General features: G+C 33.5%; 2 protein-coding genes across 2 annotated transcripts in view; one reads left to right on the top strand and one right to left on the bottom strand.

The window, feature by feature from the left end:
• Nucleotides 1-10,299, bottom strand: part of LOC123536749 (harmonin-like) — a 78,743-nt gene extending 68,444 nt beyond the window's left edge. Inside the window, exon 1 of the mRNA XM_045320140.2 lies at nucleotides 10,154-10,299. Within this exon, the coding sequence (XP_045176075.2) occupies nucleotides 10,154-10,189 (36 nt within the window). The 5' untranslated portion in view covers nucleotides 10,190-10,299. The remainder of the gene's footprint in view (nucleotides 1-10,153) is intronic.
• Nucleotides 1-20,556, top strand: part of LOC123536750 (uncharacterized) — a 77,288-nt gene that overhangs the window by 36,773 nt on the left and 19,959 nt on the right. Inside the window, exons 2-4 of the mRNA XM_053528514.1 lie at nucleotides 12,901-12,985; nucleotides 16,538-16,620; nucleotides 20,325-20,453. Of these exons, the coding sequence (XP_053384489.1) occupies nucleotides 12,901-12,985; nucleotides 16,538-16,620; nucleotides 20,325-20,453 (297 nt within the window). The remainder of the gene's footprint in view (nucleotides 1-12,900; nucleotides 12,986-16,537; nucleotides 16,621-20,324; nucleotides 20,454-20,556) is intronic.

The raw sequence follows: 20,556 nt of genomic DNA, 5'->3' as shown, positions 1-20,556 counted from the left end.
TTCAAGGTCACAATTGGAGGTCAAAGGTCAACAGGCTTTTTTCCTGTCCGGTCCACAACTCTTCCATCCTTGAAGGGATTTTAGTATTACTTGGCACAAATGTTCCCCATGATGAGGTGATGTGTCATGCGCAAATCCCGGACCCCTAGCTCAAAGGTCAAGGTCACAATTGGAGGTCAAAGGTCAACAGGGCTTTTTTCCTGTCCGGTCCATAACTCTCCCATCCATGAAGAGATTTTAATATTACTTGGCACAAATGTTCCCCAAGAGGAGACGACGTGTCATGTGCAAAACCTGGACCCCTAGCTTAAAGGTCAAGGTCACAATTGGAGGTCAAAGGTCAACAAGGCTTTTTTTCCTGTCCGGTCCATAACTCTCCCATCTATGAAGGGATTTTAATATTACTTGGCATAAATGTACCTCATAATAAGACGATGTGTCATGCACAACTCTCAGACCCCTAGCTCAAAGGTCAAGGTCATACTTAGCAGTCAAATGTTAACAGAGCATGAACAGGGTCTGTTTCGTGTCCGGTCCATAACTCTGACATTCATTAAGAGATTTTAATATCACTTAGCACAAGTGTTTCCCATGATGAGACGACGTGTCATGCGCAAATCCCAGACTCCTAGCTCAAAGGTAATGGTCACAGTTGGGGGTCAAAGGTCAACAGAGTTTTTTTCCTGTCCCGTCCATAAGTCTGCCATCCATGAAGGGATTTTAATATTACTTGGCACAAATGTTCCCCATGATGAGACAACATGTCCTGCGCAAAGCCCAGTCCCTTAGCTAAAAGGTCAAGGTCACAATTGGAGGTCAAAGGTCAATAAGGTTTTTTCCCTGTCCGATCCAGAACTCTGTCATCCATCAAGGGATTACAATATTGCTTGGCATAAATGTTTCCCATGATGAGACGCCAGCCAGACACGCAACACCCAGTACCCTAGCTTAAAGGTCAAGGTCACACTTTGAGATCAAAGGTCAAGAGGATTTTTTTCCTGTCTGGTCTATAACTTTGTCATGCAAAGCAGGATTTAGATATCAGTTGGCACAAATATTCCCCTGGATGAGACAACATGTCATGCGCAAGAACCAGGTCCCTAGGTCTAAGGTCAAGGTCATATTTAGAGGTCAAAGGTCAAATTCAAGAATGACTTTCAAGAACATTTCTTCTTCATGCATGGAGGGATTTTGATGTAACTTGGACAAAATGTTCACCACCATGAGGCACCCTTGTTTTTAGAATTACGTCCCTTTGTTGTTACTATAAATAGATTTTATTGTAACTTTTTTATTACTGGCGGTAGAGAAAAATCGAGACCACTTTTCTGTGGTACAGCATACATGTTACATCCAATTTTTAGGTGTATTTTGACCTATCTCTACCTGGTAAAGAGTTTCTTGTGGACTTATATTATATAGATTTTTTTTTTTTTTTTTTTTTAAAGATTAATTTCCCTTTGTTCTTACTATAAATACCTTACATGATAACATTTTTATAATCAGCCAAAAAAATTCAATATGAAAACAACTGTAGGTTTTTATATATATAAATTTTAATCCAAGTGTTTTGTTATGACATATTGTATATATAGTACAATATTGTTTATACATCATTGACAGATATCAGTTCATTATGTTATACTGCAGTAGAGAAAATTAGGTGCCTTCCAGTAGGGGACTTTGTATTGCATGGCAATACTTCATTCACTTGTTTTACTTATTACATAAAATCAGTTTTGTAAAGTTAACTCATTATGAGCTTCAAATTCTTCAAATCTGGTATTTCAATAAATCATTTATTAGGATAAATTTTGTGTTTTTGACATTTTCTTCCATGAATACATTCTGCCAGTAGTGCAAATAAACAACAGCTGTACATCTGTACATATTACCAAAATATTGTTCATTATGTGATGGCAGTTGATACAGCTGACTTCAGAATGATGATACTGTGTGGTCTGAATTGGGTTTTGTGATCAATCTTTGTCTGTCATTTTATATCTTTTGCTATCCTGAGCATAATAGTCCATCCATACCTTTGTGCCTGCATGAAGTCACACCCTGAGCATGTAATCCACTGACTTGGTGCCAGACAATAAGGATCTTACATGCCTGCCTGTGTAAGACCGGGTTTCCCCTACCCGAGGGACAGTGTGGAATGGAAAACCAAGCATTAACGAGGCTTTTTATCCATGCTGTCCTGAGGGTAGGGAAAACAGCTGTCTTACACAGGCAGACATGTTAGATCAGTTTTCTTGCCTATCATGTTCAAAATAGATCGTGGACACAAATAGGTTTGGGTATTTCCTGACAGTATTTATAACGTTTATGACGTCACAATGGTAGCAGTACTATGTGACGTCACCTTAGTGCACGCTATTTTAGACAAGGTTTTTCCCTAGGGAAAGACAGGAATATCTATCCCCGGCGCGTGCTCGGATAAATGTATACTTTCCACGAACGAACCTTTCAATAAGCAATTTGCTTCCGGTTCAATTTCCACTCGTCAGTTCATTGTATTATCTGTCGTGAAGCACAAAGTCATTACCTTCAGCATAATCTGCTATCTTTGTGTCAGACACATAATGAGTAACTTACTTAGAGCATAGTCCATTAACTTTGTTCTAGGCACAAAGTGAGTTTAATATATACTCTCAGTATAGTCTACAAACTTTGAACCAAGCACAAAATACTTTTTACATTATCTACAAAGTGAACTGACTGTGTACATAGAGAATCTATCATTGGTCTTCGGTTAAGATCAGAAAATCCCAACCCTCGGGCGCACCGAGGGTTGGGATTTCCAATCTTCACTGAACACCAATGATGGATTCTATTTCTCACTTACCACAACAGAAACAATAAAAACGAGCACGAAAATATGAAACTATCTAAAACGCGGGAAATTGACGTCCGTAAGCAGAAGTGAAGTCATGACATTTTAATGACACACAATAACAAAGTTCCGCTTTAGTTTTATCCCATAAGTGAGAAAAAGTAGGTAACTCAGTTTGTGCCTGGCACAAGATAAGTGGATGTAACTCACTTTGTGCCAGGCAGCACAAAGTGAGTTACATACGTTGTACACAGTCTGACTTTGCACAGTGACTTGCATACTATATGTATTGTCCACTTACTTTGTGCCAGGCACAACTTACTTTGTGCCAGGCATAACGTGAGTTACATACTTTGTACACAGTCCACTGACTTCGTGCCAGGCACAAAGTGTGTTACATACTTTTTGCCTGGTCCACTAACTTTGTGCCAGGCACAAAGTGAGTTACATGCTTTGTGCCAGGCACAAAGTGAGTTGCATACTATACATGTATTGCAATAACCTTGTGCCAGGCACAAAGTGAGTTATATGCTTTGTGCACAGTCCACTTGTTTTGTGTCAGGCACAAAGTGAGTTGTGTACTATATGTATTGCAATAATTTTGTGCCAGGCACAAAAAGTGAGTTACATACTTTCTACATGTGATGACCATCTGAAATTCAATTCCTGAACACCATACATAAACTCCTCAACTACAAGCTTGGTGGCATACATATGAACCACACAACCTTGGCATACTAGTAGAATACAGGTAGGAATATGTGAACATTGCTGACTTTCCAGGTAAGAAAAAAAAAAGAAAAATTACATGTTATAAAATAATTACATAATTACATAATAACCTGTTAATAATACAAAGCAGGCTTTCTATACTTTCTAGAAAAAATTCAGGAATTAGTTCGTCATTTCCTCCACTTTTACCTCTTTTCATCGACCTAACTGCTCGAGCAACTTCATCTGCAGTAATTTCACCATTAAACAATTCGTCAGTTATATCATCATCGTATTGTATATCTTCTAGCTCTGGGATTATGTTATCGACATCTAAATCACTATTAAACAATTGTTCAAAGTGTGTTTTCCATTGATCAATAGTAATATTTTCTTCCATTCTAGTTTCCACTGTCATCCTTTTCAACTTTGACCAAAACGATTTTGCATTGGTATTCTTATCAATAAGTTCCTCAAGCTGTTTTTCATTGTATTTATGCTTTTGCTGGTCACAGTAGTTACTAAATTCACGTTTTGAATCTAGATATGCGTCAAGATTGCTTTTTATTCTGTTTCGCCTGAAGACTCTTAAAGCTTTGTTTTTTAGATATTTTAAAGTTCTACATTTCGCATTGAACCACATTGGCTGTATAACTGTGTATGATTTTCTTTCTACTAGACAAACATTACCACTTAATCGCAGCTTGTCCGTTAATATTCCAACCAATGTCGAAATACTAGTATTATTATCTTCTATTCTAGTACAGAACTCTGTGATAAAAATTTGACTGAAATTACTTGATATTTCATGTTTAAATTGTTGAGTTCTTCTTTCATCGAATATGTATTTGATCTTAACATTTCGATTTTCATCTAGAACATCTCGGTTACCTTGAAGACCCTTAATTTCATATTCAAATCTGATCGGCATATGACATGATTCAGTTCGATTTTCAATTTTAAAATTTGCTATTAACTGAAAAACATCGTCAGAACATATCAGATAGTCAATCACACTGCATCCGTTATGACTTATATATGTGTATTCTCCATTTATATCGTCATGGATTCTACCATTAACAATGCGAATTGCGTTAGCTTTACAATATTCTAACAAATTCAGGCCAAACGAATTCACGGACGTATCACGTGATCTCCTCAGTGTTAAATGTGAATCATCTAAAATATCTACTACGGCTTCATACTCTGCCACATTTCTATTAACAGTTATAAAATCATGTCTATTAGCTGTCCTTGCGTTCATGTCACCTATGAGCATAAAATTACTATTTACATCAATATCGTATTCAGACAAAATACTTTCTATTAAATTTATACCCTTATATCCTTTATTTCTATAGAACGGCGATTGTTCCGGTGGGAGATATGCTAAACATAATACAACATCACTACCAGTCAAACATATTGTTTTATCAATCTTTAACAGTATAGAGAATTCGCAGTCATCAAATATACGTGTAATAAATCTATTTAACGTTAGTTTAACAACAAGAGCACCGCCTTGCGGGTGCTGACGCTCATCTGATTTTTTTTTGTATAATAGAAATATTGTCCTACCCATGATTTTCTAAGTCTAAAAAGGGCCATCACTCTTGCAAAAAGCAGGATAGAGTTATGTTTCTTGATGTACAGTGTCCACTTATGATGGTGAAAAACTGTTGCAAGTTTTAAAGCAATAGCTTTGATAGTTTATGAGAAAAGTTGACTTAAACATAATATTCAACCAAGAAAATGATTTTTCTAAGTCCAAAAAGGGCAATAATTATTGCAAAAAGCAGGATGGAGTTATGTTGCTTGCTGTACAGGGTCAGCTTATGATGGTGAACAAGAGTTGCAAGTTTTAAAGCAATAGCTTTGATAGTTTAAGAGAAAAAGTTGACCTAAACATAAAACTTAACCAAGAAATCTGATATTTTCTAAGTCCAAAAGGGGCCATAAATCTTGCAAAAAGCAGGATGGAGTTATGTTTCTTGATGTACAGGGTCAGCTTATGATGGTGAACAAGTGTTGCAAGTTTTAAAGGAATAGCTTTGATAGTTTAGGATAAAAGCTGACCTAAACATAAAACTTAACCAAGAAAACTGATTTTCTAAGTCCAAAAGGGGCAATAATTCTTGCAAAAAGCAAGATGGAGTTATGTTTCTTGATGTACAGGGTCTGCTTATGATGGTGAACAAGTCTTCCAAGTTTCAAAGCAATAGCTTTGATAGTTTAGGAGAAAAGTTGACCTAAACATAAAACTTAACCAAGAAATCTGATATTTTCTAAGTACAAAAGGGGCCATAAATCTTGCAAAAAGCAAGATGGAGTTATGTTTCTTGCTATACAGGGTCAGCTTATGATGGTGAACAAGTATTCCAAGTTTCAAAGCAATGGCTTTGATAGTTTAGGAGAAAAGCTGACCTAAACATAAAACTTAACCAGGCAACGCCGACGCAGACGCCGACGCCGACGCCGACAACCGCTCAAGTGATGACAATAACTCATCATTTTTTTTCAAAAAATCAGATGAGCTAAAAACCACTAATCCTGCCATAGCTCGCCCGTGTATGTTGTTTCTTATTGCTGGGCAAAAGTATATTTGGTACCCGTTCAAATTAAATGGTAGATCTATCTCATGCTCTATCCACGTTTCTAATAGACATATTATGTCAAAACTATTCATAAACTTAATTAAATCTTCGTCTAATACTTTATTAATTAAACCGTCAATATTCCAACATGCTATATTTAATCGTTTACTAGTAGTTTCTGGGCGTTGGCCTTCATCCTATGCATGTTTCACCGATGTTTCATCCATGTCTATATCATAAAGCGGTCTTGAAGTATCCATACTTGTATCTTCATCAATCACTTCGATCAACTTTCTAGTAGCTTTCTTTACTACTCTTGTACCTGAAGGTTCATTTTCATCGTCTATCTGTATCCCATCCTTATCTACAATTTTCAACTGACCTCTATAATAGTAGCCCCAGTTGCCCATCTTTCTCACATATTGCAACTCTTCCCTCTGACTTTGCGTAAGATCGTCTCCTACGCGTATGCCTTTAGCCCGCAATTCGTCGCGTCCCTTGTAAATTCTATATTTGTCATCGTCATATCTAAAGGTTATTACTGTCAGCGGTTGTCTACCATCTTTTAACTCCCCTATAATCTTCACGTATTTTATGTCATCCTCTATCCATTTGTCCCTCGGGCTTGCTGCGTTTAAAACTTTATCAATAACCGTTTAAGTCAATAATTTAGCAATGTATATATGGTATGCAAGCAAACTCAGAAAAGATCTTTTGAACTGACTTGTACATGTATATACAATTATGTACCATACACCACATTGTCAATAGGTGTAATATATATTTTGTTATACTATGTTGTCATGGGCCGGCGGCCTTCAGCAATAAAATGTTTGAGTTTGACTTACTTTAACTTACTTACTTAACTGTAAAAAAGAACTAATTCCTGTGAAGTCTACTTTCTATACAATTTGAGAATTTACGCAAAATATTTATATGCAGTGGGAATACTTTGCTATAAAAATTGTATGACCGCTGACCAGACATTTGATATTTCAGTTTATGGATGAACTTTGATAACTATAAACAATGAGTAGTTTAGTAGCATGATGAGATATTTGGAATCCACTAAAAGTTAAAACTTTTGGTTTTGTACGAAAAGCTTGATCAGTGACTAATCATGATTAAAATCAGAAACATCTAAAAAAATATCGGACCTTCTGCATTTTGGTCAATAGAAGAACTCCACTATTTCTTTGACCAATGATTATTTTGATTTTTTCACAATTCCATTGATTTAAAACTAATTATAAATGTGGATGGCAATGGATATAAATACACTGGCTATACAATATTGTGATGTCAAAAGTGGACCCATAGGTCCAGTGGTAACACTGTCTGGCTACATCATGAGTTCAATTCCCAAATCCCAACTCAAAATTACTAAAATTGGGATAAGGCATAAAAAAAAGATTTGTTTCCAGTATTAACATGCTCAAAAAAAATTAGGGTAGGTAGGTTGGTAATTTTTTTATTATTTTTTTTTTTTTTATTTTTTTTTTTTTTTTTTTATTTTTTTTAATAAGTGGGACTTTTCAAAAATTATTTTTGTGTCAAAAAATGAATACAAATAAGGGGGTTATGCCTTTACAGCATCAGCAAGTTGATTTTACTAACATCACTGACCATTGTGTGTAAAGCATAAAAAGTGCAGTTTTGCAACTTTTTGTTAAAAAATCAAAAAAAAAATCTCCAAGGCCATAAAAACTTTAGGGTCAGGCCAAAAATTGAGGGTAGGTTGGGATACCAGAAACAAACAATTTTTTTAGGCCTAAAAGTCCTGCATACACTTGGCATGTTAAAGAACCAGGGAAGCTTCTGAAATCAGAGTGTTGTCTGTATTTTGCATCTTTTAACTAAAATTACTAATTTAGTATAGGATACGAGTGACAACTATAAATATGTCTCAATGAAAACAAATGTTGCATCCACAAATGATTTCTGACTAAGTCAAGGGCCATAACTCTAGTCTGGCTGAGTAAAATATATATCTTTAACAAAACCCAAGGTGCACAACTTCACATGCTGAAGAATATTCCTGTTTCATAATCCTGGGTCAAATACTCTGTGATACATGCTACACAAACTTAGGCCCTTGTTATGCATGTTTTCACTAAGTCAAGAGCCAAAACTCTGGTTCTGGTCTAGATGTGTGAGATCCAAATTAAAAAGTTACGCTTGTACTATCTATTTTGGTTTTTCTTACATTTGTAAATAACAGGAGTTGCATACAATACCAAAATCTTCTACACAAAACTTCCATTAATTTTCTTTAATGTGTTCCATACAGCGCTGATACTTGCAAATGTACGTAATAGATAATTCTATCATTTCAACTTTTATTATCTGTTTTTGTGTTTTTGCATTTCTGAAGCTGTTTAGGTGACATTTATATTTTCGTACAGGAATCATGAAGTGTTTTAATGTATATTTGTATAATTATAAATGTCAAAGAATAACCTATACACTATTGGATTTGAGAATATTTTCTACATAAGCACTGCTTTTTTGTTGTTGTCCGTGACATCATTACTGGAACTGACACTGCTTTGCAATGAAGAGTAGGAAATTCATGATTAATTAGTAAGAATAAGGCATAAAAAAAATTGTTTGTTTCCCCGGTATCCCGACCTACCCTTAATTTTTGGCCCAACCCTAAATGTTTTTATGGCTTTGGAGAAATTTTTGTTCAACTTTTTAAAAAAAGATGCAAAACTACACTTTTTATGCTTAGGAATGAACTTACTGATGCTCTAATATTTGTATACATTTTTTGACAAAAAAATAATTTCCAAAAAGTCCCATTTAATAAAAAAAATACAAAAAAGACATTTACTGACCGACCTACCTACCCTAACTTATTTGAACATGTTACCGAAAACATACAATTTTTTACGCATAATTACATTCAACAGACAAAAACCCTGTGAGATTAGGTTCAATTTTATTGTTAAACTGATATAAATGTTTTACAGACAGATTTTTTAAAGGAAATGGTTTCATGTTGCAAGAAAAATTTAAGACGCCAAAGGCGGCAAATGGGAGAGTGCAGGGAGGGTTTCCCCACCTGATTGAGGGGGGTATAGTGGGCTTCCCCATAAACATTTTTGAAATTTGATAACAATACCCTCCGGATATTTATATGCATTTGCCACACAAGGTCCTCATATATTTTACATTTTACACATAACTGTGGGAGTGGCCAAAATAATTTGACGTTCAGATTGTTTTATATTTGTGATGGGCAATCTAAACGTCAAAACTTTGAAGGACCAAAATAATGGAAGTTTAATCACAGTACACAGTCATGTAAAGTTATTGGTTTTATATGGCGTGTAAACACACGGTAAACGTTGATCGTGTACAGTACATACAAAGGTTTAAATCACCAGAAAATTCGTAATTTTGGATATTATTTGATAATTTTAACATAGATTGATGAGGAATTGACTCACCTTTTGATACATGTAAGTTATATTTTAATTTATGGCCAATTCGTGAAATAATCGACATTTAAACCTATAGCAGGTAAAGCGTCGGCAGCGATGAAAATTTCATCAGAAGTTGCTTCAACTATTTTGGTCATCTGAGTGTTTGACGCGAGTGGGGTAATTGCCCATATGAAAAAAATATCTCAATATTTCCTAGGATCGCCTCAAATTTGCTGGACTACTGTGGGAGGATTACTGGGCCTGTGCATATTTATATTCGAAATAATATTCCATTACAAAATATTGGTCTTTCGAGTATTTGGCGCATTTGGAGATGTAACCCATAAGAAAAATAAATCAATATTTCCTCGGCTTGTGTCAAATTTGTTTGACTATAAGTGGGAAGGTTACAAGGAACAACTAGCTAGAAACTGTATTTTGCTTGTAATGTTATGTAAAATAACAAAAATTAAAAGTTCCTAGTATCATACACTTTACACAATCGTTATCAACAGATCATGAAGTCGTGATAGGGTGTCGTGATATTGTCAAAAGGTTAAGGAAACAATGTGTCTCACATGGTTTGTGAAAGTCCGGACCAGTTTGCTGTCCATTTTGGAAGGAAATCAGATAAAATATCGCCTCGCCCACTTTCTCTCCGGTGACAGTAATAACAAATCCTCGTACAAATTATGTCGAGTTCATTTATCAGGTGCGAATTTTATTTTTACACCGTCTAACCGATTTTTGAAAATTATTTTCGAATTTTTATTTTATCTGTTCTCTTTCTTTCTAAACATTTGAAATAAAGAATGTATACGATTTTAAAGATGTATTTTATTACTATTTTATTTTTTTATCTTCGTTTAATTCGTTTGGTTTTCGAAACTATATATCGGTCAGTCATTTGCTAACTTTACATCACATTGGGTCACAGTTGGGGTCACTGCCACCATCGAAGTTTGTAAAGAAAGGTACATGTTTACTAATTAATTTACCTTGTTTAGAAACAATAATTATTTATGAAATTGAATAATTTTCATCATGAATCAAGTTTTTAGTACATGCGATAATAAAAATATGCATATTTGGCTTGAAAGTGAAAGAGAGCCAATTTGTTATTGAAAAAAATTCCAAGACCATGTTGACCCAGATTTGCCGCTGACGTCATTTCTCAATCAGCTGTTTTGTATATTTATCAGAATAAAACTGCAATATTAGATGGGACCAAGTTGAATGTCATCAAGGTATATCATCCAATTTCTGTTTTGGATCACATGATGCAATCATCTTTACTGCTTTAGCTGGTCTAGGAAAATGCTAAATTTGCACAGTATCATTTAGTATAGGAGAGATCGTGTTTGTATACAAATCCGTTGTATATTCTATTTTTAGAACTGATAATGGTGGGCAGACGTCGAGCGTCAATGTTTTTTTTGTTAACAGTGATGTTTTTCTAACGGCTTAAACTTTATTAAAACATAAATGATATCAATAATTTTTTGATCAATGGAAAGGAATTAAAACAAGCAATTTATTGATAACTTTTAATTATTATTTTGATATAAAATGGTTTAATTATGAACGCTTAACTTACAGTGTTTTTTTCTAAAAGTTGGAGCATCACTACGCCGCTATTAAAATCATATGTCATTTAAAACGGTTACTCATTTTCAAAATCTATTTGAATATAATAATATGAAAATCGTAAGCAATTCAAAACTTTTTGAATTTTTAAAATCCATAAATGAACGAAAAAGTTATTAAAAATTGAAAATTCCGATCCTATATACACAAACGATGTAAAAACATGTTGTTTTGCCTACCACCAGATAAACAGGTGTTGATGCGTGACGTCAGGGCGATCTCTCCTATATCATAATATTTGTATATGTGCAGCCAGTCATGTAAGATTCCAGAATAAAGTCAAATTGGTAAATTGTTTATATCTCTGAGCTGAAAAGAATTCCGTATTGAAACCTAACCAGAAATTGTGCCAGGCTTATTTCCTCAAATGAAAAGCCATGGTCTCACCATTTAGATCTACTTTAAAATATTTCAGACCACTGTATATAAATTACTGTTTTGGTGGTACAACACAAAGGAATAACATTTTAAAACAACACATAATATTATTTGTAAGTACGAAATGCCAGGCAGGCGTCAAATACAAGCAACACAAGTGAGCATGTAATCAAATGATATGCAGTAGTTTGCAACATTTATACTAAATTACCATCAGCATGTGAACAAGGGTAATGGGTCATAAAGGCCCAAATCAATGACGGTCCGTAACCAAAACAGCCCAAAACCAAGACGGCCCATCCCATGACAGACCAATTTCCATTTATAACCAAGAATTTCAAATGATTATTTTTATTTATTTACATAGCAAAAATGACAATAAATTTTATAATACAAATAATTTGATAATGGGACAGGACACAAAAACATATTTAAACATCTATTAAATGAACATTAATTTTTGAAATGCCCGTAATTTTAAGATAAATAATTATGGGTAGGAAGTGCGAAAATAAGGTTATTTTTGTGAAAGCAAATAAGCCATATTTACTTTCTTTTATATCTAATTCAAATTTATTTTATATCATTATATATATACGATCGTTTGACACTTATAAAGCAAAAATAAATGATTTTGTTTCTAACAATTAGGAAATGAATAGCGATTATAATTAACATTCATCAAAATCGCTTAGGAAAATAACTTCTTATATGCGAAAATAAGCTTTATATTTTCTCATTTATATCTATATTAAATTTATTTTATACCATCATACAACAAACGATCATAAGACACTAAAACACTTATAAAGCAAAAATTAATGATTTTAGTCCAACAGTTAGGATGTAATTAGCGATTTAATTAACATGCGTCAATATCCGTCAGGAAAATAACTTTTTATATGCGAAAATTTTTGTTACAGTTACTTTCGTAAGTAAAGCCAGCGCTGTTGGCATATAAATCATGATTATTCTGTTTTTATGAGATAAAAATCACTAATTTTTCATATGGAGGCATGTACTCATATAGTCTTTAAGAAAGGAAAAAAATAAAGTGATATTAAAGATATGGCTTATTTTCGCATTTAATACAGTTATTAACAGCAGGCCCTATTTCAGAATAAATGCACAAGCCAGCTGGAGGGAGACCTGGGTTGAATCACTGATTTTACCTGATGGATTGATAATTTTATGCCCTTTATGCAGATTAATTAGTTACAAGTGATATATTAAGCTTCCAATATAACCTGTTTTAGCGATAGTCAATAACTGGTAATGTTTTATGAATTCTGTTTTTCAGATGGTATTATTGGCCTGTAAATGTCTCAACATCAAGCTCTTTATAAAGCATACAGAGAATGAATATAGACTAGCGAACGAACAGAGTGAGTTACTTTTAAAAAAATAGAGTCTTGCACTTGCCCGGGTATCCGCATTGCCGTTAGTTAAAGTTTTTGATAACTCAGATTTGAATTTTTTGACAGAGTTATGCTCCTTTTTAATTTAAATTTTTTTGATACTTGATACTTTACATATTCATAGAGGTCAGTGAGATGAAGCGCAGTGACTAGGAACCATAACTCTTGGTGGGCCCATTTTTGAATTATCTCCCTTTTTTGAAAACCTTGTCTGGGGCATAACTCTAATACTATGTAAAATATTGACTTGATACTTTATATATTCATAAAGATCAATGAGAGGGAGTGCAGTTTTAAAGAACCATGACTCTTGCTGACTACATTTCTCCTTAACAAAACCTCTTTGCATAAAAGCCCCTTATGCTACAGTACTTTCGGGGAGCATACATCCATGTTACTGATTGCCATGTTCATTATCTGGAATAGTAGCATTCTTGAATTTTTCATCTCAATTGATTCATATGGTTAGCCTCTATTTTGATGTGCTTAGCGGTCTTTTTACCAAATAAGTCAGTAGTATCTTTGCTTGTATCAAATCAAGTTGTAATGCTTAAAGTAATATATACTCAGACCATTTTCTTTCAAACCAATGTCATACCTTTTATTATTTATCCCCCCACCAAAGGTGAAGGGGATATTAGAAATGCTCTCCGTCCGTGCGTGCGTCCGTCCGTCCGCAACGATATTTGTCCGGAGCATAACTCCAAAAGTACTTGAGGGATTTTCTTCAAACTTCATACACTGATAGAACACATTGGGAGGAAGTGCAGTGTGCAAGAACAATAACTCTACCTTGCCTATTTATTGAGTTATTCCCCTTTATCTTATTTTCTTAAAAAAATTTGTCCGGAGCATAACTCCAAAAGTACTGGAGGGATTTTCTTCAAACTTCATACACTGATAGAACACATTGGGAGGAAGTGCAGTGTGCAAGAACAATAACTCTACCTTGCCTATTTATTGAGTTATTCCCCTTTATCTTATTTTCTTAAAAAAAATTGTCCGGAGCATAACTCCAAAAGTACTGGAGGGATTTTCTTCAAACTTCATACACTGATAGAACACATTGGGAGGAAGTGCAGTGTGCAAGAACAATAACTCTACCTTGCCTATTTTTTGAGTTATTCCCCTTTATCATATTTTCTTAAAACATTTTGTCCGGAGCATAACCCCAAAAGTACTGGAGGGATTTTCTTCAAACTTCATACACTGATAGAACACATTGGGAGGAAGTGCAGTGTGCAAGAACAATAACTCTACCTTGCCTATTTTTTGAGTTATTCCCCTTTATCATATTTTCTTAAAGAAATTTGTCCGGAGCATATCTTGTTCATGCATGGAAGGATTTTGATATATCTTGGCACAAATGTTTACCACCACGATGCGGAGTGTCATACGCAAGAACTAGGTCCCTAGGTCTAAGGTCAAGGTCACACTTAGAGGTCAAAGGATACAAGAATAAAAACCTTGTCCAGAGCATTTCTTCTTCATGCATTGAGGGATTTTGATATAACTTGGCACAAATGTTTACCACCACGAGACGGAGTGTCATGCGCAAGATCCAGGTCACTAGGCCTAAGGTCAAGGTCACACTTAGAGGCCAAAGGTCAGATACAAGAATGACCTTGTCCGAAGCATTTCTTCTTCATGCATGGAGGGATTTTGATGTAACTTGGCACAATTATACACCATCATGAGACGAAGTGTCATGCGCAGTTCCCTTCTTTAGAATTACTTCCCTTTGTTGTTACTTTAAATAGCTTTTATTGTAACTTTTTCATTACTAGTCGTAGGGAAAAATCGAGACCACTTTTCTGTAGTACAACAAACATGCTAAATCCAATTTTGAGGTGTATTTTGACCAGTCTCTTCCTGATAAAGATTTTTGTGTGGACTTGCAATTTTTTTTTTTTTTTTTTTTTTTTTTAAAGATTAACTTCTCTTAGTTGTTACTATAAATAACTTATATTGTAACATTTTTATAATTGACCCTAGGGAAAAAACAAGACCACTTTTCTGTGGTACAGCATAGATGTTACTCTCCAGTTTTAGGTGTATTTTATTAATTTTATTAGCTCATCTGATTTTTTGAAAAAAAATGATGAGTTATTGTCATCACTTGAGCGGTTGTCGGCGTCGGCGTCGGCGTCGGCGTCTGCGTCGGCGTTGCCTGGTTAAGTTTTATGTTTAGGTCAGCTTTTCTCCTAAACTATCAAAGCTATTGCTTTGAAACTTGGAATACTTGTTCACCATCATAAGCTGACCCTGTATAGCAAGAAACATAACTCCATCTTGCTTTTTGCAAGATTTATGGCCCCTTTTGTACTTAGAAAATATCAGATTTCTTGGTTAAGTTTTATGTTTAGGTCAATTTTTCTCCTAAACTATCAAAGCTATTGCTTTGAAACTTGGAATACTTGTTCACCATCATAAGCAGACCCTGTACATCAAGAAACATAACTCCATCTTGCTTTTTGCAAGAATTATTGCCCCTTTTGGACTTAGAAAATCAGTTTTCTTGGTTAAGTTTTATGTTTAGGTCAGCTTTAATCCTAAACTATCAAAGCTATTGCTTTAAAACTTGCAACACTTGGTCACCATCATAGGCTGACCCTGTACAGCAAGAAACATAACTCCATCCTGCTTTTTGCAAGATTTATGGCCCCTTTTGGACTTAGAAAATATCAGATTTCTTGGTTAAGTTTTATGTTTAGGTAAACTTTTTCTCTTAAACTATCAAAGCTATTGCTTTGAAACTTGTAACACTTGTTCACCATCATAAGCTGACCCTGTACAGCAAGCAACATAACTCCATCCTGCTTTTTGCAATAATTATTGCCCCTTTTGGACTTAGAAAAATCATTTTCTTGGTTGAATATTATGTTTAAGTCAACTTTTCTCATAAACTATCAAAGCTATTGCTTTAAAACTTGCAACAGTTTTTCACCATCATAAGTGGACACTGTACATCAAGAAACATAACTCTATCCTGCTTTTTGCAAGAATGATGGCCCTTTTTAGACTTAGAAAATCATGGGTAGGACAATATTTCTATTATACAAAAAAAATCAGATGAGCGTCAGCACCCGCAAGGCGGTGCTCTTGTTATATATAAGGTATCTCTACCAAGTAAGGAGTTTTTTTGTGGACTTTAAAAAACAAAAGACTTACAATGATTACTAAACAACCACAAAATTAACATTCCATTTGCAAATACAGCTGCTAGAGTAAAGAAATTTGCTTTGACGGGCATATATTGTGACATTCTGGCACTCTTGTTCCCTGTTAGCTTTCCATTCCTTCTTTTTACAGTAGCCATATAGAAAAACATCATAGTTATACCCTTCATGAAAATTAATAAAATTTAGCAGTTAACCACCTCACTACTGACTTATTCTTTCTTCCACATCTTAAAACCCCTGATGCGGACCACATCCTTCAATTATGATATGCCCGGTGGGGGGATTAGCCATGTCTGACATGGCTCTTGTTAATCTTAAAATTTCTTTTTTTTTCCAGATCTCAAGGGTGATTATATACCAACTGGATTTTTTCCGTCGGGTGAAGTTGAAGTTGAATTAGACACAAAAGGAATTTTGCAGGTAATTAACAAGCAAGGAATCTTAAACTAATTGGATAGTGATGTAGCATTATCAGTAACCTGTTTGAACAAGCTTGAGACAGAAATGCAGGAATTGTTACAAAATGTAATATTATTTTTAAGTCAAATACTAAAACCTGGTATATAGTGGGAGCCATTTTGTTTTGTTGATTTTAAGTAAAGAAAAAAGCTTGAAATAATGTTTTCATGCAAAGTACAAATACAAACAGTACAAACTACTATCCAGAGGTTATTCTGAAAAAGTTCACCCTCGTGCTAAGATATGTTTTATGAGAGTGCTTTAATTCATCAATTTATGTATATTTGCGTTTATATTTTACATCGTTAATAAGGTGACTTATAGGCCCGTGTGGCTGTGTGTTCTCTAATTCATTGTATTTATGGCTGTTCATTATTATGTACGTAAACACAAGTCACTATAATAAAAGATTATTTTATCTTATAAAAATGTTAGTTTCTTTTTAATGGTTCAAGTAAATATTTCCTCTGATATCATGATACGGGTCACACATTAAACCGGAATCCACCTAAAAACCGGAATACACTTTCTTTAACCGGAATACACCTGTATTTTTTTAATTAAATGTATTTTTGAAGGTTTTTTGATATAATTCAATCATACATATCATAAATAATCAACATACCAAAGGAAAATACAATATGTTTACGCAAAACGATTTTATAAGAGATTGACATTCGGCGACCGCGCGGGAAATTACCATAACCGAAATACACCCGTATTTCTTCAACAAATGCTATTTTTGAAGTGGTTTATGACTGAATTCAAAAATATATATCATAAATAATCAGTTTTCAAAATGAAATTAAAATACTTTTGCGCATTACGTTTTGTACATGATTGAAAATCGGCGAAGGCACTGGAAATTTGCGTATTCGTAAATGAATTTCCATGCCCTAAAATTCTCTAATGTACACCCGTATTTCTTAAATAAATCGTTTTTTAGGGTTTATGATAGAAATCAATCACAAATTATCTAAAATAAATAATTAATTTACAAAAATATACATGGACAAAGATGCATTTAATTCCGCAACGGCATCGTATTGCTTTATTTAAAACCACATTTCTATTTACGTTCACGAGATCACGTACACTAACAGAAATCTGTTTGCCAAAAATCGTTTTAATCCATTTATTTAGATTGCTGTCACTTTTTCATTATTTAAGATTTTTTTATTCTGTTCTTTGTATTTTCTGGTCAGAAGTCTGAATTTTATGGCCATAGTATGTATCATTTATTTACTTTTAGAAAGAAATAAGTAATTAAGATCGCACTGTTTGAGGTTTTACAAATAATTATGTGAAAATTCGACCTTTTTTATAGAATTTTCCCTACATTACTGTCGATATCTTATTAAAATCGTTATAGAATTCAAACTGTATTACTTCTTAAGCGGTGTTGAAAACTTGGAGCGATAATATTAAAAAATTAATACACTACGCGCGTTTTTTTGTTGTTGTTTTTTTGTACGTGTTGATTAACAAAAGTAACGTTGAGCGATGTAAATTAGATAATTATTAAGATAGGTCGCACGTGCTCGTGGAATGGAAAATTACCGGCATGATGTTTTGTATCTTTACGATTCCCGGGTAAATTCCAGTCAATCCAAATAATAAGTTTGTTGACGTTTTTCACGATGTAATTTCTGAATTTTGGTAAAGTTACGACGTAAAAACACTTTTCCTAAATTTCCAGAGTGGACTGGAATTAATAAAACTGATTTTAACAAAATAAGGAATTCTGTAAATGAAACACTGAAAAAGTATTTAAAGGAAGACTATGTTGATACAGGAAAACGACTACAATACTCGAGACATTATGATCGAGACTTAGTGCATCCTGGAGAGAAGGAAGGAGGAATCAAAATGTTTAAATCTACAATATATCGCTGTTTTAGCAAAACATTGAATTAGTATTGATACGTTAAAGTACATGAAAAATAAAAAATTATACTGAATGTATCTGTTTTTCTTCAATTTTTCAATTTGCAATTATAACGACAAGTATGAAATTAAACAAAAGCTTATCATATTTAACTGCACTTACCTTGTCAGACATTATTTGTCACATGTCGCATATGTGTGCTTACAAATATACTGATTAATTGATATAATCAATAGGTGTGATAATCCAATCAAACTCTATCAGGACTAATCAGAGGCACGTGTTTGTTACGCTGCATATATTCAAAGGATCTTAATTGTGCTTTGGAAATAAGCGCAGTAAACGTTTTTATATTTATATATATTTATATATTAAACATAATATAATTCTTTTGAAAACTGATTTTTCGTAATTTATTTTCTTCTTAAATTATCAAATTAAACATGAAGAAATAATTCAATTAGTTCTAATAATAAACATACGGCCGGTTCTTTCCGATCAGCGCGGTTTATGCACTGACATGTGTTTTGTGTATAATTCATTTAAAAATTGAATATTGATATTTTTTTCTCAATTAATTTTCTTTTTTATTTGTTAAACGAAATGCGAAATATGAAGAAATAATTAAATAATTTCCAATTATAAACATGTGACATGCCCTTTCCGATCATGTTAAAAATAAAATATCAAAACAATGTTATGTCCTTTCCGATCAGCGCGGTTTATGCCACTCGTATTTTGTCTATAATTCATTTAAAAATTAAAAATTGCTATTTTATCATTCATAGTTTATTTTCTTTTTTATTTGTTAAATGAAATATGAAGAAACAATTAAATAAGTTTCAATAATAAGCATGTGACATGCCCTTTCCGATCATGTTAAGCCCTTTCCGATCCGCGCGGTTTATGTCGGGACCCGTATTTTGTTTATGATTCACTTAAAATCGAATATTGATATTTTTTTGTCTTAAATTATTTTCTTATTATTTGAAGAAACAATTAAATAAATTTTAATAATCAACATTCCCGTATCTAGTCATAGCGACGTAAGCGTAAAACATTTCCGTAAGATCGTAAAGTTATAATCTCGTATACAGAATTAACTTTTAATAAACTTCTCTCAAATATTTATTCATATTTAATCTGATTAACATGGTTCTACAACTTACAAAAAATGATAAAAAGTGTTTATTTAAGTGAATACTATTTAGTTTTTAAAAAAGGACGAGTGCATTTATGTTATGGAAACTTCCCGTGCGCTTGCCAAATCCAAATCTCGTATAAAATCGTTTTGCGTTAAAGTATTTTATTTTCCTTTTGTAAACTTATTATTTATATTATACACGAATGATTTCTGCAATAAACCCTACAAAAATACCATTTATTAATAAAATACGGGTGTATTTCGGTTATGGAAATTTCCCGCGCGGTCGCCGAACTTCATTCTCGTATAAAATCATTTTGCGTAAACGTATTTTATTTTCCTTTCGTATGTTAATTATTTATGATATATATGATTGAATTATATCAAAAACCCTTCAAAAATACCTTTAACTTAAAAAATACAGGTGTATTCCGGTTATGGAAAGTGTATTCCGGTTTTTAGGTGGATTCCGGTTTAATGTGTGACCGCATGATACTGCTGAAACTTTGTTATTCAGAAAATGGTTTATATGAAGCTTGTTAAGCTTGGTACATGTTGTACTTTTGTCCGTTGAATGAAAATAGTATGGGGTGTAATAATAATATTACCATTATAATACTGAATGTTTGTCAGGAACATGGTTACCTAGTACATCGCCGTAAGCATGGCAACTACTTGGTGTTCCGATGTCTCAATTGTGGTATGGATGCCTATGCTATGCACATGAATGGTTCTCCAATTGTTGTAAATAATCAGCTGCTGGTAAGTTAAACAGTTAAGAAATAAAAATTAGCTCCTGATAAGTTAAACAGTTAAGAAATAAAAACTTAGCTCCTGGAAAGTTAAACAATTAAGAAATAAGAAT

Source organism: Mercenaria mercenaria, chromosome 17, assembly GCF_021730395.1.
Source record: "Mercenaria mercenaria strain notata chromosome 17, MADL_Memer_1, whole genome shotgun sequence".
NCBI lineage: Eukaryota > Metazoa > Mollusca > Bivalvia > Venerida > Veneridae > Mercenaria > Mercenaria mercenaria.
This window is presented reverse-complemented; position numbering and strand designations above follow the sequence as displayed.